The sequence below is a fragment of the Scylla paramamosain genome, chromosome 28, assembly GCF_035594125.1.
Source record: "Scylla paramamosain isolate STU-SP2022 chromosome 28, ASM3559412v1, whole genome shotgun sequence".
NCBI lineage: Eukaryota > Metazoa > Arthropoda > Malacostraca > Decapoda > Portunidae > Scylla > Scylla paramamosain.
The window spans coordinates 17,269,751-17,285,961 of NC_087178.1; the positions used below are offsets into that span (position 1 = coordinate 17,269,751).

Below are 16,211 nucleotides of genomic sequence, written 5' to 3' on the forward strand. Positions count from 1 at the left end.
TGAATAGTTAAACACCACCCTAATGTTTGTTAACAAGCTGTATGTAGAGCTAAATATTCCGTTTATGTGTCTTTCAGGTGATAGTGTGTCTTGGGTCATTACTCCCAAATCTTTTTCTTCATTACTTTTTGTTATTATTTCTCCCATTTTGTAATTCCATGATTTTTTTTTTTTTTTTTTACTCTTTCCTATTTCCAACACATGGCATTTTCTGGCATTAAATTCTTGTTTCATCTTTGGCTCCTTGCATGTATCTTGTCAATATCCTTTTGTAACTCCTTGCAGTTGTTTTCACCCTTTATTATTTTCATTATTTTTGCATCATCAGTAAAAAGGTTTATATAACTATTTAGATCCTCTGTCACATCATTTACATATATTTGAAACATAATAGGTGCCAACACAGATCCTTGCAGTACCCCACTTGTCACTTCTCGCTAACTTGATTACTGTTCTCATTTCTCTCCCTCCTCCTCGGTAACTAACTTAACCACCACTACCACCACCACCACATCCTCCTCCTCCTCCTCCTCCTCCTCCTCCTCCTCCTCCTCCTCCTCCTCCTCCTCCTCCTCCTCCTCCACTGCTGCTGCTGCTGCTACTACTACTACTACTACTACTACTACTACTACTACTACTACTACTACTACTACTACTACTACTACTACTACTACTACTACTACTACTACTACAATTCTTCTCTGCTTTCTCCTCCATTTAACCACTACCACTTTTACTACTAACACTACTACAACTACTACTACTACCACTACTACTACTACTACTACTACTACTACCATTGCAGGAGCAGATAAGAAGAGAGGCCTACGTGACAAATGAAATAATAGTAGAGCAAGAGTTAAGGAGGGCCAGAGAAGGGGGGGAGGATCTATCCGGGACACCCCTCCGCCCCAATAGGGCTAGGAGGAGGTACCGGGGGGCATCCTGGGGGGGCCAGCCCTCAAAGGGAGAAGTGGAGGTCTGAAACAAGAGAAAATGCAGGAATTTGGGGAATAATGGAAGTTTTCAGAAAAGATAAAAAAAAGAAAAATCTGTGGAAAAGTTTTTAAAAATGGAGTTTCTGGAAAAAAAAAGAAAATCTGGATTCCTAAAAAAAAGAAATTTGAAGAAAGGAATTTTTTGTAAAGTTTGTAAAAGAAGAAATTTTATGACAAACAAAAAAAGTTGAGTTTTTTAAAAGATCATTTTTGGGAAGTTGCATTTCTGAAAAAAAATATATAAAGTTAAAAAGAAAAATGAGAAAAGTTTATGAAAAATAGTAGAAATAAAAAAATACTAGATGCATTTCAGAAAAAAATCTGAGGAAAAACAGCTTCAAATAAATTCTTTTCAAAGGAAGGATTTGATGGAAAATATTTTTTTAAATTGTTTTTCAAAAATAATTTAATATTGTTCTTGTTTTGAGTTTGTTTTGAAAAAAATATCTGGAAATTTGTTTGAAATTATGGAAATTTTTATTTGAAAGTTTTAAAAGAAGAGAAAAAGAAGTTAACTTATTAGAGATGTTTAGAGTGAAAGTTTGAGAAAATGTGGAAAAAAATGTATTGAAAAGTTTTGTGATATATTTTTTTTTAGTTTGAAAGTGATTTTTTTTATTTTTTCAGTTTGGAAGTTTGAAAAAAAAATTTAGTTTGGAAGTTTGAAAAAATTTAGTTGAAAGTTTGAATGTTTGAAAATAAAAAAAAATATATGGGAATAGAATTTTTTTTTTTTTCTTTTTTAAGGAAACAATAAAATGTATTTCATCTTGTATAGGTTGAGTTCTGAATGTCAAATATTTAGGTAGAAATTTTTGGGTCAACCTATTTAGAGTGGTAAGATTTCTTAGGTTGAAAACTGTGGAATCCAAACATGATGTGAAGGTCTTGCAGAAGCTCTTGGCTTCAGAAACTAAGTATTTACTTACTGTAATTAGTAAACAAGATGAATCCTTACCAACTACTTAGTAATGAAGAGATGTGTTGTGCCTCTAACAGGTGAAGCTCATGAATGTATAATACTGTACTTTGTTTAACTGTTCAGCACAGTCCAGGATGCCACAGTACGTAATCAAAACACTCATAGATAGAAATCATCAATAACCCACTGGAGATTTTCATATTCAACATGCCACAGGTCAGCTTCAAGTGTCTTTGTTTACATCTGCTGTGTCGCAGTGCTGTGAGTTTGTTTTTTTCCATGAAAACTTTAAATTATTTTTCAGATTGTTGTACAATGGGTACTGCTCATGGTACCACAGTTTAATAGATTTAGGTAACATTGCAAAAATACTTCACCAAAAAAACAATAGTACCCATAACAGTTGTTTTCTTAATGTTTTGGTTGAAAAGGCATCATAAAAAATTAATATAAAAGAAAAACTACAAATGTTCAGTGTACATCATCAGTATTATTAATCACCTATTAAAAACTAAGTAACTGTACACAACATGTGCATATTGCTAATGCAAATTTATACCCTATCAAAACTTCAAAACTCACATGTACTGCTGGCATTTGTTATTGTTTTGGAATCAAAAGAACTTCATACAGTTTGAAAATGGTGCAACTTTTCTGAGTATATTGAGTAAACATGATGTCTTATCAATCTAAACATCACTCTAACCCTTTCACTGCTATTTGGTACATCTTTAATTTATTACTAACCACTCTGAGACATCTATATTTGCTCTGCATCCACTTCCAATCATTAAACTGACTACAAATTGCAAAATCTCTTCTATGTAATCCCTTCTTTCTTATACATGCTAATAAAGATTTCATACTTTACTTCTAGTGCTGTTAATTGTATCATATCGCAGTGAAAGAGTTAAGATGACAGAGATGATGAGTACATACACACATACCTAAACACACATTTAGCAATGCAAGCCAGGAGGCACAAGTGGGCGGATGCGGAGGTGGAAGCTAATGTATGCATCAAATACGGTGGCTCAGTACCGCAAATTATTCTTTTACAAGTGCAGTGCTCCAAAAGTTAACTGATTTCTAGATAGGTAGATGTTGGAGGTTGTTGCCCCTACATATGGTACCATAATTAGGTGGTCAAGCTATAAATATGGTACGCCATAAATTACTGATCTGGCCAGAAATCAAGGCTCAACCTATACTTGAGCTCCACCAATACATGGGGAAATGTGGTAACTTAGGTTAAAGATTTTTTTTTCTTGGGGGAAGGGGCTGTTTGAAAAGTGGTGAAAATTTTTGTTTTAGACATCAGATTTTTTTAGGAATCAAAGAAAAGTTTAGAATATTTTTAGGAAATGAAGTAAAAAAAGAAAATTGGTTGTGAAAAAATATTGAAACCAACGATATTATTAATGATGATATTGTTATTATTATTATTATTATTATTATTATTATTATTATTGTTATTGCTACTGATATTATTATTATTATTATTATTATTATTATTATTATTGTTTGCTCATAGTAGTAATAGTTCACTAATCTCAAAAATAGTCACTTTTTAATAGTTAGAAAGTCATCGTACAAATTAAAGTTAGTTCTTGTACTAACCACAAATTGTTATTATTATTATTATTATTATTATTATTATTATTATTATTATTATTATTATTATTATTATTATTATTATTATTATCACTAATACAGATCTGGTCATTAATAATTGTAAGGCTAAAGGAATCAAACCATAGATGAAATAATACATTCAAAACAGTAGACAAAAAATAAAACAATAGATGACAAAACAATACATGACACAAAACAATACATGACATAAAACAATAGACAACACAAAACAGTTAATCATACTATTAATACATGGAAGTTGGTTCCTTTAAGATATTGTTGTGCAATTATTATTATTATTATTATTATTATTATTATTATTATTATTATTATTATTATTATTATTATTATTATTATTATTATATTGGAAAGCTAGTGATGGTATGAGAGAGTTCTTCCTGATTAGAGTAGGTTTGTGATCAGGGTTGTGTTATGGTGGTTCAACTTGTATGTGGATGGTGTGGTAAAGCAGATGAGCATGAAGGTTTTAGGCAGAGACCACAGTTTGATCAGTAGGGAGGAAAGGGTATGGGATCTGAGTCATCTACTATTTGCTGATGATACAGTTGAAGTTACAAAGTCTGGTGGAGGAGTTCAGGTGTGTGTCGGAGGAGGAAACTGAAAGTGAATGTTCATAAAAGTAACAGGATGAGATGCTTGAGAGAGAGATGAGTGGTGCAAGGATGGATGTGAGATTAAATGGAGAAGAGCTGAAAGAAGTGGATTGCTTCAAGTATTTGGGATCGACAGTTACAGTGGACAGAAGAGTTAAGACAGGTGAAATGTAAGGTGAAAGAAGAAGGAAAAGTAATGGTGGACTGAGAAAGATCCTTAAATATGGGACACTGGGTATGTGGGAGTTATATAACAGAATAGTGTGTTGCATCATGCTGAAACAGGGAACATGGGAGTACCAGAGAGGAAACTGTTAAATGTAGTAGAAATTAAGGTTTTGAGGAATGCCTGGAGCAACATGGAGGGACAGAATAAGAAATTAAGTAAGAAGAGCTGATGTCTTGAGAGAATTGGCTGGATGGACAGATCATTGTGTGTTAAGAAGGTATGAGCATGTGGAGAGAAAGGAGCACAGTAAACTAGTAAAGAGAATAACACAGTGAGATGTGCTCAGTGAAAGAGGAAGGCCACGTCTGTAGTGGATGAACTGTGTAAAGAGAGTACTGAATGAGAGAGGAATGACTGTACAGCAAGCAAGACCAGTTGTGTGTGATAGAAGTGAATGGGGAGCAACAGTGATGAATGTATGAAAATGATGCAATCTTGTTGACCACTGAGAGGGGGTTTGGGCACTCTTGGTGGGGCCCATTAGCATATGGACCCAGTTAGGATGCTGGGCACTCCATAAGATATATCCTGCTTCTGCTGTGGTCTCAGTATTCGAGTAGGTGTGGGCTAGGGAACAGTCTCATTATGAAAGGGCAGGGGTAAATCAGTATATGTTGTCAGGCCTTGCTATGGATGTGTGTGACCAGCTGTGCTGTGTCTAAGTTCCTGGGGTGTAGTACAGCAGTCCACTGGGAGCCGACAGGCTAAGAGTGGGAATGATGTGTGTGGTGCTTGGTTTGATCCAACCTGTGTGAGATTGCCAGGCTGGTATAAAGATAATTAGATGCGTTGATTAAAATCTTTGTTATTATTATAATTATAATTATTATTTTATTATTATGATTATAAAAAAAACAAATATATATGTGTTTTTCATCCGTATTTGTTTGTTTGTTTGCGTGTTAGTTTGTCAGTGTTTGCTTATTTCTGGGCAGCTTTTAAAATTTTGTAAGCTTGAAAATTTTATCAAACTTTTACGTTTGAGCTTCAAAACTATCGTCATTATTTTTTATGATGAATTTGATGTACTCATAGTATTCAGAAGTCTATTGTTATTTTTATCTTTCTAAGCTTTATAATTATGCTGCATTTTCTTCTTTTTTTACATTTTCTTTTCTTTTTTTTATTTCAAATAATTTATTTAAGGTTGAAAGCTTTATTGTGTATTCTTTCCTTTAAGCTTTGGGACTTTTTGGAAATTTTTCCTTTAAACTACTTTTTGAAAATTTTCCTTTAAGTTTTTATAAGAATTTCCCTTAAGCCATGTTACTTTTTTAAATTTTTCATTTAAGCTTTTGAACTTTTTGAAAATTATGCTTTAAGCCTTTTAAGTTTTTGTATATGTAAGTTTTGTAACTTCATTGGAAAAATTCCTTTAATCTTTGTAATCTTATTTTTTATTATTATTGAAGCTTGAAAATTTAATTTTTAAGCAATTGTTTTAGAAAAAAAAAGAAAAAAAAAGCTTTTGCTGGTGCTACTTAAAATGAAAAGTGTGTGTATTGTACTTAAAGGAATTGAAGCGCATGAATATTGTACTTATAAGTGTACTTAAGGAAAATTATATTACCTAAACATTAAGAAAATATGTATTACTACTAAATATTATATTAGTGTAAAAGTACTTATTATTTATAAGCTATTACCTCAAACAATGATATTATTTTAAGCATCTCTGTTAGTACTAAAATATGTTTTACTTGTAAAAAGAAAATATGGAGTACTTACGAATGTTTTAAGTAAATTGTTTTGTTTTGTTACTTAGAAACTATTACCTAAAGGAATTATGAGTTACTTAGAAAAAATACATATGAAAATTTAGCCATTTGTAAAAGTTTTTATGAGAAATTTAGTTTCTTGTAAGAAGTTACATATGAAAAAAGTTAGTGACTTACAAAAAAATACTTTTGAAAAATTGTTACTTACCAAAGTTACTTTTGAAAAATTGTTACTTATAAAGAATACTTATAAAAATTACTGAAGAAAAATTGTTATAAACCATTATCCAAAGGAATGAGCAATTATTCTAACAAAACTACTTGTGAAATGTTGTATTATTTATAAACCAATCTCAGAAAAATGGAAGTTATTATTATTATTATTATTATTATTATTATTATTATTATTATTATTATTATTATTATCCTTTTTTTTATTATTATTATTATTATTATTATTATTTTATTTTATTTTATTTTTTATTATTATTATTATTACCAATAAATATTACATACCAAAAAAAGTTACTTATGAAATAATGCTTTAGTATTCTACCAGTTATTTAAAACACAAAACCTTGAAGGAATAAACCTAAAACGTAAAGGAGCAAACCAAAATAAATTTATAATAATAATAATAATAATTATTATTATTATTATTATTATTATTATTATAATAATGATAATAATAATAATAATGATAATAATAATAATAATAATAACAGTATGATAAATCAATAAAGCAAAATGTAAAAGAATGAATCTCAAGTGCTTTGTGGTAGCTTTACTTTACGAAAGTGTCTGAGCTTGCTAAGTGTACTTATAAATGTACCAGTAAAATAGTTATCTAGTTACTTATGATAAATATTTGCTTGTAAAATACACACACACACAAATTAGTATTATATAATATTATAGTACTGCTATTTTGTATATGGTTCTTTTGAAAGCTTTGTAAAAATTTAAAAATAAAAAATATGCATAAAACTAGGAATGTCCAAAAATAAAGAAGGAAAGAAAAGAAAAAAAACATGGAAATATTATTTATTAAGAGTTTCTTCCTTTGCAATGTAACAGTTTCTTTAGAGAACATTTCCTTTAACCTTTATTATCATTATTATTGTTATTATTATTATTATTATTATTATTATTATTATTATTATTATTATTATTATTATTTATTTATTTTATTTATTTTATTTTTTATTACATGTACTGGTTAATTTCTCTCTCTCTCTCTCTCTCTCTCTCTCTCTCTCTCTCTCTCTCTCTCTCTCTCTCTCTCTCTCTCTCTCTCTCTCTCTCTCTCTCTCTCTCTCTCTCTCTCTCTCTTACATTTACTTAAAAAAGAAAAAGAATAATAAGGAAAAGAGTCGATTAATTTTGAAGAAAGAATGGAGGAAGATGGGAGGAGGTGTGTGTGTGTGTGTGTGTGTGTGTGTGTGCTTCATAAGTGCGTTTGTCTAAGTTTTTAAAGGTAATTAAGTAGTTAGTTAATAAGTATGATGAAATAAATATGCACTTATCTACTCTACTTAGTATTTAAAGTAATCTAATACTCATAATCAATAGTCTAAAGTTGTTTGCAAAAGTGTTTTATATGAAAGAGAAATCCACAAATGACGAGGTTTCAAGGCTTTGTTGTACTGTTTGGTCTTTCGATATTATTTGATTGAAAATAGTCAAAGGAAAGTGTGCATGGAGGGACCGCAGCCACACTTGATGTGGTGTATGATGCATGCAAGAGCAGCACGAATACACAAATTACATCTTGATGACGCTGTTTTGTCAGTTTTGCACTCCAGGCTTCCCAGCAGCTTCTTACTTGTCCTCGATCTATGCAGTCGTTATCTGACATGCTTTCACTGATCATTCCTTGGTTGTTGCTCTGCTACTCTAGGTATGGATTTATTACTTGTTTTGTGCATGATATTTTTTTTTACATGTCCGCTTTTATTATGTATTTATTTATTTATTTGTTTATTTATTATTATTGTTATTATTATTATTATTATTATTATTGTTATTATTATTATTATTATTATTATTATTATTATTATTATTATTTATTAATTTTTTTTTGTCTTCAGTTTATTTGTTCAATTGTCTACGATGTTTTAGTCTCATCTCACGCAAACACTCCTGACCGAGCTCGGGGATTCATAATAGTGACGTGTTGGATACTAAATATAAGTTTCTCGGATGCGGAAAGCGGAGCCGGATATACATTTTCCATAAAATGTGGGCGTGGATAAGACTGCGGATGTTTAAATTTATATATTTGTGGATGTGTATTCGTTTTACATCCATATCCGCGGTTCCGGTTCCGGATAATTTCTACACATTACAGAAATACAAAGTGCGCTGCATTTGTCACACACAACTCCTGAGAGGAGAAAAAGGAGGAAAAAATAAAAATAAATAGAAAAAGATATAATAAAATAAGTAAAAGATGTATAATATGATATCAAGAGTGTAGGTGTAACCAGGTACAGGAGGAAAGGAGGTGGAGGGAGTACAAATGGGAAGGGAGTGGATGGGGGAAGGACATAAAAAGGAGTAGTGGAGAGGAAAAAGGAAATACTTATTATCGCCCACTAAACTCCCTCTCTTTAATAATTCTTCACTCACTCATCAAGCAGGGAGTATCGCCTCTTTGTACTGGTTGCCTCAGTGTTGCCAGATGGTCCCGGTAAAATTTCTGGAGATTTCTTGACAAAATTTCTACATATTTCAAAACATTTTTGATAATTGAAATTTTGTTGCTAGTAAATATTACAATAATTAAATGTTCTTATAATTAGAAGTTACAGAGTGTACTATTTATCAAGTATGCAACTTAAAGGGACATTAAAAGCAATTATATATAGCTATTGTTCGCAAATGTATTTACATATATATCTTTATACACAGAGGAATTGAGAGTAAGGATTAGGAAATCAGAAAAGGTAACAGGGGTTGGAGACTAGATTGGGAGGTCTAGCATACTCAGATGACAGTGTTAATTGCTGGAAGAAAGAGGATATGAAGGAGTTACTTATAATAGCAGAGTATGGAAGGGAGTGGGACATTAGATACAGTGAAAAGGAAATTGTAAAGCAATAGAATATAACGGCACAGGAGGATGCCAGTGGGTCCTGCTGGGGAACAGTATGGAAGAAGACGAAGTAGTAGATAAATATACATATATAGGTTTAGACATTAATAAAGAGGGAGTAGGAGGAGAAAAACAAATGAAAACAAATGAAGGGAAGGCCAGGAGGATGACAGACATGATAATTAACAGAGGGAATAGCTCAGTTAATAAGTACCAAATAGGTAAAAGCTTGCGGAAAGGAATGGGAGTTCCGTATTATTTGTATGGATCAAAAATTACTTATTACAGGAAGGGAGATCTCATGAAGCTAGAAAAATCACATGACATTATAGGCAGATGGAGTTTAGGGGCTCCAAATCGTACAGTAGTAAAGGCAATCAGAAATGCGATGGGGTGGAGCACATTCAGGGAAAGGATAGTGAAAGGAAAAATTAATTTACTGAAGAAGATAGAGGGACTCAGCGAGGACAGGTGTGTTAAAATGATACTTGGTGTAGAGAGAAACTCATCTTGGAAGGAAAGAAATGGAATGGTAGAAACGAAGGGAGATCATAGAGGAAGAATGGCAGAGGTTAGGCAGCAGGAAGGTCGGAAAGAAGAGGAAAATGTCAGGACCAGATGGCAGTCAGGAATGGAGAGTAAGTCAGCGCTTAAATGATATAGGAAGAAATAGAGACCAGAGGGACTTCACTGGCATGATGTAGAAGACTGGAGGAGTAGATTGTAAGTTAATGCAAGAACAGGAACACTAGAGGTTAAAGCCAGGAATAAAGACGAGCAGGAACAAGACTGTAACTTTTGTAGGGTGGGGGAGGGGAGGGAGACGATAGAATACTGTATTGTGGAGTTCTGTAGATATGAGCGAAAAAGAGGTAGACTTATAGAGGCAATTGTGGGAATCATAGGTGAATCAGAGTGGCAGACTAGACGGAAGGAAGTAGACAGAGGGATTCTCACAGTGTTGGGATTGTATGGGAGTAAAGAAGGAAAGGAAAGATTGTAAAAGAGATGAAAATTTTCTCTGTACAGGCCTGAGAAATACGCCTGAGAGGTTGGGTGTTAGGGCACCTGCTGTTGACTCCGTGTTCTGCTCTGTCCCTCCCACAGGTTAAAATTTCAGAAGATATTACAGTGACTAATTTCTTAAATTCTGACAAAAGATTAAAATTTCAGATCTCGAGAAATTACTGACAATTTGGAAACATTGTTTTGTCTCTATGCCACGTCAAAACAAAACATATACGTGATCCGTTATCTTCTCGTCACTTTTTTTTTTTAATTTTAATAACTAATAATTTCTTTATTTTATTTTATTTTGTTTATTTTTTCCGCAAGAGGGTCACTGACCAAGGGAAACAAAATAAAGGGAAAAAATATCCCACTGAGGTGCCAGTCCCAAAAGAGATGTCAAGAGAATAATCGAAAATTTCCAGTTTCTAGAAACTCATGGCAGAACGAGTACCACAGGATGTGATACTCAGAACACACAGTGTGAGAAGGTCGCTTCGTGTGGAGTAGTGTTGTGGCGAACACTTCATCACACGCCTGGAACTATGGCGAAAGTGCTGCTGTTGTTGATCCTGACGGTGATTTATGAAGGTGCCGCTCAGACCAATGACTGCGATCATATTGACCAGGACTTAAAGGACGGAGACGTGGAGCTCGTCGCAAGCGGAAGCTTTATAGATTCTCAGAAAGAAATTGACGTATATTTCAAGATGGATGACGTGAACTTGAAGGACGTCCGTATTAACTTGAAGGAAAGAAATGGCAATCAGCAGTCCGAATGGTTCCCTTTCGATGATGGATGTTCCCAGCACGGAAATCATTCTGAATGGCGAATGTTGAAGGTTTCGTACACAACAGACAGCATCCGTGTTAGCGTCTCAACTGAAAATTATTCATGCCAGAGTAGGTGCTTGATCAGCTCTCCTTGGCAACTTCCCCTGGACTTCTGTGTGATAGCCTCCGGGCCCTCCCAGTGGTTGTGGAAATGGTCATCCAACTGTTCCCCAACATTCAAAACCTTTAACGGAACATCAAAATATTCCACCCTGTCTACTTACATTGCACCCAAGACGAAGCTGTTTGCAGCCATGGTGGTGATGATTGTGCTCTCGGTGATGGCGTTGGTGTTACTGGCGTCTGTGGTGCTGATTGTGTGGTGGAAGAAGCAGCGGCATCAGCATCCAGGAACACAAAGTGAGTAATGAGCTGTGTGTGTGTGTGTGTTTATTTATTTATTTACTCTTCTTTTATATTTATTTATTCATATATCTTTTTATAATAATAATAATAATAATAATAATAATAATAATAATAATAATAATAATAATAATAATAATAATAGTAATAATAATAATAATATTACTATTATTATTATTATTATTATTATTATTATTATTATTATTATTATTATTATTATTATTATTATTGTTATTATTATTATTATTATTATTATTGTTATTATTATTATTATTATTATTATAATTATTATTATTATTATTATTATTATTATTATTACTGTTAAACGTTATGAGTTAACTATATGGCAGTGTCCCTTCAAATAATCTATTTCGATTGGTGATGTTCCTTGTCTTCTCCACCGTTACCTTTTTAAGAGTCGTGCTCATTAAATCTAGAACTTAATAGTATTGCCAAATTCTATGCTCGCTGTTTTCCACATTTCCTCGAGTCTTACTCGCCACACGCATACCCAACCTCCATCCACAGCACATCACTCCTGCCACTTACGGCAGTCTAGTCTCCACCTCAGCTTCTACAAACGCCTACCACCATGAAATATACGTATACCTAAAATAAATAAATAAATAAATAAAAATTAAATTAAATAAATAAATAAATAAATAAATAAATAATGAGAGGGTAGTTTTGTTATTTGTTCATTCGTTTGGAAGGAAGTTGGTATGTCTCGTACAGGGACTGCCACACGTAAGCCAGCCAGCTTCTTCCAGCTTCTCTTATGTTTTTATGTTCTTATTTGTTCGTTCATTTCCAGAGGAGCAGATTTACGACACCTTCACTTTCCAACGCACACGCGGTGACCAGTCAGGTGCCAAGCGCGGCGCCGTACGGAATGGATCAAAAAAAGCCACGGAATCTGCTTTATATGAAAATTTGAACTTATACGATGATGTTGCAGCTGTACGCCCTGAGTCCGCCGTGTACGTCAATGCTCCACTCTACGATGACGTGGTCTCTGCATAACTCAGGGGGCCGCAGCAGCAGCCACGCACCCACGACTAGTTCCATCACCAGGGAGAGTGAGTCAGGCAGTCATGATGAAACAGAAGTGAAGAAAAATGCAATGTAATCAGATGATGTATTCTATAAAGATATGGTGGTTGTGCGGTACGGCCACTTTCTCCAACACACACACACACACACACACACACACACACACACACACACACACCACAAATTTTACGTTACGCAAATATATTGAAGTTATAATAACCCAAATTGGAGGAAAGATGACAGAGAGAAGATAATATTATGGTGTATAAATGTGACAAAAAAGAAAGAAAAAGAAAAGGTAGATATAGAAGATTTGTACCCAGTCAAAACCCAACGTCAAGAGGATTTTTTTTTTTTTTTTATTATGTAAGAGGATTACTGGTCGAGGGAAACAATGGGGAGAGAAAAAAAAAAACAGCACAAGACAGGAGGAAATAAGAATGTGGAAAAAAATATATAGATAGTTAAATACAATAGATAAGTTGAATACACTACCAGAGGAAGTGGTGTATGCGAACAATATACGTAGATTTTAAGGAAAATATAACATAACAAGTTATCGTAATACAAAAAGGCAAATACATTAAAGTTATATTTATCATAGCACGACATTAGACCAGTTCTCTGATAGTCAACCTGGATGCATGATCTTTTTCAAAGGGTACTTGGAAATAATGGCGTACAACATGGAGGGGTACATGACATGGCTAGTGTGTGCAAAAAAAAAAAAAAAAAAAAAAAAAAAAAAAAAAGAAAAGAAAAAAAAAGTTTTTTGGGAGGAAATGTTTCGCACGTAGCCTAACACGTACATGCACTCTTACACACATGGTCTGTGTGTACAAGAGTGCACCATAGGATATATGTGTTAGGAGAAAATGGAGTGTCTTGTAACAAATGAATTTAAATTAATATTAAAGCATTACAAATGATTTATTATGTCAATATATTACACTCAGACGCAACTCACGCCTCACAGGTTTGAGATGTGGCAATTTGTTTCATTATAGATTTAGCTCTCATATAACAATTATTTGCAAGCATTTTCTATGCTTAATATAGAGACCTAATATTCTATTGTGCATTTTCACTCTCAAACCAAGAGAAAAACGAGAAATATTCATGTATTTTTTTGTATTTAATCGTCCTAGGCGCGAGGATACCTATATGCATTTCTCAAAAGCTCCTGGAAAAGTGCATGAACTTAGGATAGGTTGAAAACCTTTGGTCTAGCTTACTGTACATGCTTTTGGCTGGCTCTTCCCCTTTGATTGTCCAGGTGTCTCTCGGACTCTCGGTTCACACGTTATGTAGGGACTTCCAGGCATCGTGTAAACAGAAATAGTGCATAAAAAAATAAATAAATAGATAAAATAAAAATAGAAATAAATAAATAAATAGATAAATAAATAATAATAATAATAATAATAATAATAATAATGATAATAATAATAATAATAATAATAATAATAATAATAATAATAATAATGGGAAAAAGATGTTAGGGGATTGAGCCGTTAGATTGCATTATTTTGTCCTTAAATCTGTTTACATATATGATAAGTGAATAATGCTAATCCTTACAGTTTATCCTCGTTTATTAATCACAATTTTAATATAAAAAGCCAAAACAATAGAAATGCAGAAAAAAAAATGGAAAAAATTTCCTGAATATATACGTACTACGTATGCACAGCGCGAATGAGCTATGGACTAACATGAAATCTTTGTGTAATTCAATTCAGTTTAATATATATTTATCGTATTAGATTAACTTTGTGTGAAAAAAAAAAATGTGCAAACTGAGTCACCTATTTTGTGATCTGTGTTGCTTCCCTCTATTACGTGGCAGGCGATTTATTTTCTTTCTCGGTTATATTTCGTGATCATTTTGAAGAATTCCTTGGCTCGTATTTTTTAAGAGCCTCAGAGATGATTGGTCTTGTTCTCATGACTGTTTTCTCATTGACGATATAGAGTCTTTATTAAACTATGACTAACATCAATAATTAAAACACCCTGAGAAATCCAAAAGTTTCAACTACAAAATATTAACCCCTTCAATACGATGCCTATGTAGGCGTCATGAAGCGCCAGTGGAATACTCGTATGACATGACACCTGCGTAGGCATCATGGTTGGATTCTATTTCAGTTGTTGAGCGATCCCGTATCCTGCCTTGAGTTGTCTTGACAGTCTCCGTATTGTCCTTGAGGTTCTATTGCTCCTCCCAGCCCCCCTTTTCCCACCAGTCACGTAATTGAGTTACCCCACGCCCCACTCTCTATCCAAAATGAGGAAGTCTCATTGGCAGAGCCTTACATCATAGTTTACCCCTATGATCCTTCCCTTATCTTCCATATCCCACCATCCTTCTCTTCATCCTATACCCCCTTTCCATATATATATATATATATATATATATATATATATAGAGAGAGAGAGAGAGAGAGAGAGAGAGAGAGAGAGAGACTCACTTAAGTGAGTAAACACAGCTGCCCACTAATCTCTTTTCTGATACTTCGCCTTCCCTTCCTTCCCCATTTATTCCTCCTTCACTCATCACCACCTCTTCTGCAATTTACTACCCCCAACTACCCCAAATCGTAAACGTGTGTGTGTGTGTGTGTGTGTGTGTGTCGTACTTACACCCAGGGAAACAATAACTCCTGCCTCATATTTCTATGACGAATGAAGGGTTGACTTAGAGAGAGAGAGAGAGAGAGAGAGAGAGAGAGAGAGAGAGAGAAATTATATCAGAAATCAGATACGTTACCGCGTTTTTTGAAGCATCCGGAGTGAAGTGGTTAAAAGTAATCCGAAACGTTGGAGAAGATAACCCTTCATCAAGACTCTATATCTGGGGCAGGAGCGGGGAGCAATAGCAAAATAGTGGAAAGTTGAAATAGATGTGTGTGTGTGTGTGTGTGTGTGTGTGTGTGTGATAGACATCCGCTTCTCTACACGCACCGTCACTTCGTATCCTTTTGATTACGATAAACTGTTTGCTGCAGAGGAAATATTTGATATGTTGTACAAACCTTAGCTTGTTGAAGTTATTTGGCTTTGTTCATAATATTCTCAGTTTCTTTATGTAATATGCAATGTGTGTCTCCAGAGAAAATAAAACTACAATACTATTATTATTATTATTATTATTATTATTATTATTATTATTATTATTATTATTATTATCATTATTATTATTATCCACACCAGTGAAAATGTATACATTAAAAATACATACGCATATATATATATATATATATATATATATATATATATATATATATATATATATATATATATATATATATATATATATATATATATATATATATATATATATATAATCATGAAATAAGCAGTCTGCAGTGTAAAATAGGATCGTTAATAGTAGTTAGGAAAACTTGTAGAGATATATAAAAGAAAAATCATGGATCTTTTAAATTAAGCTTGAAAAATCTTAGCCTAGACAAAAAAAAAAAAAAAAAACAGATATAATGAAGAAAACAGTGAATTAACAACATAATCATAAAATAGATAATCTGAAATGTAAAATAGACTCGCTAACAATAGCTGGGAAGACTTGTAGAGATGAAATAAGAAGTTCGCCAAGCATCTTTTGAATCAAGCTTGGAAAATCTTAATTTAAACAAGCATGTAATGAAGAAAATAATGAATCAACAGCGTAATAATTAAATAAGTAGACTTTCATTTGTAATACGCTCGTGAGGAAGATT

The 16,211-nt window shown here is 33.0% G+C and overlaps 2 protein-coding genes across 4 annotated transcripts in view; both read left to right on the forward strand.

The window, feature by feature from the left end:
- The window catches only part of LOC135115014 (anoctamin-1-like), a 32,266-nt gene extending 24,978 nt beyond the window's left edge, over positions 1 to 7,288 (forward strand). For all 3 annotated transcript variants that reach the window (XM_064031435.1, XM_064031438.1, XM_064031436.1), the window contains exon 19: positions 806 to 7,288. In XM_064031435.1, the coding sequence (XP_063887505.1) occupies positions 806 to 985 (180 nt within the window). In that variant the 3' untranslated portion in view covers positions 986 to 7,288. The remainder of the gene's footprint in view (positions 1 to 805) is intronic.
- Positions 7,289 to 10,655: 3,367 nt separating this feature from the next.
- On the forward strand, positions 10,656 to 15,608 carry LOC135115016 (uncharacterized). Its single transcript, XM_064031442.1, has 2 exons — positions 10,656 to 11,415; positions 12,233 to 15,608. Exons 1-2 carry the CDS (start codon positions 10,767 to 10,769, stop codon positions 12,439 to 12,441), a joined length of 858 nt encoding a protein of 285 aa, XP_063887512.1. The 5' UTR covers positions 10,656 to 10,766; the 3' UTR covers positions 12,442 to 15,608.
- The last annotated feature ends 603 nt before the right edge of the window (positions 15,609 to 16,211 follow it).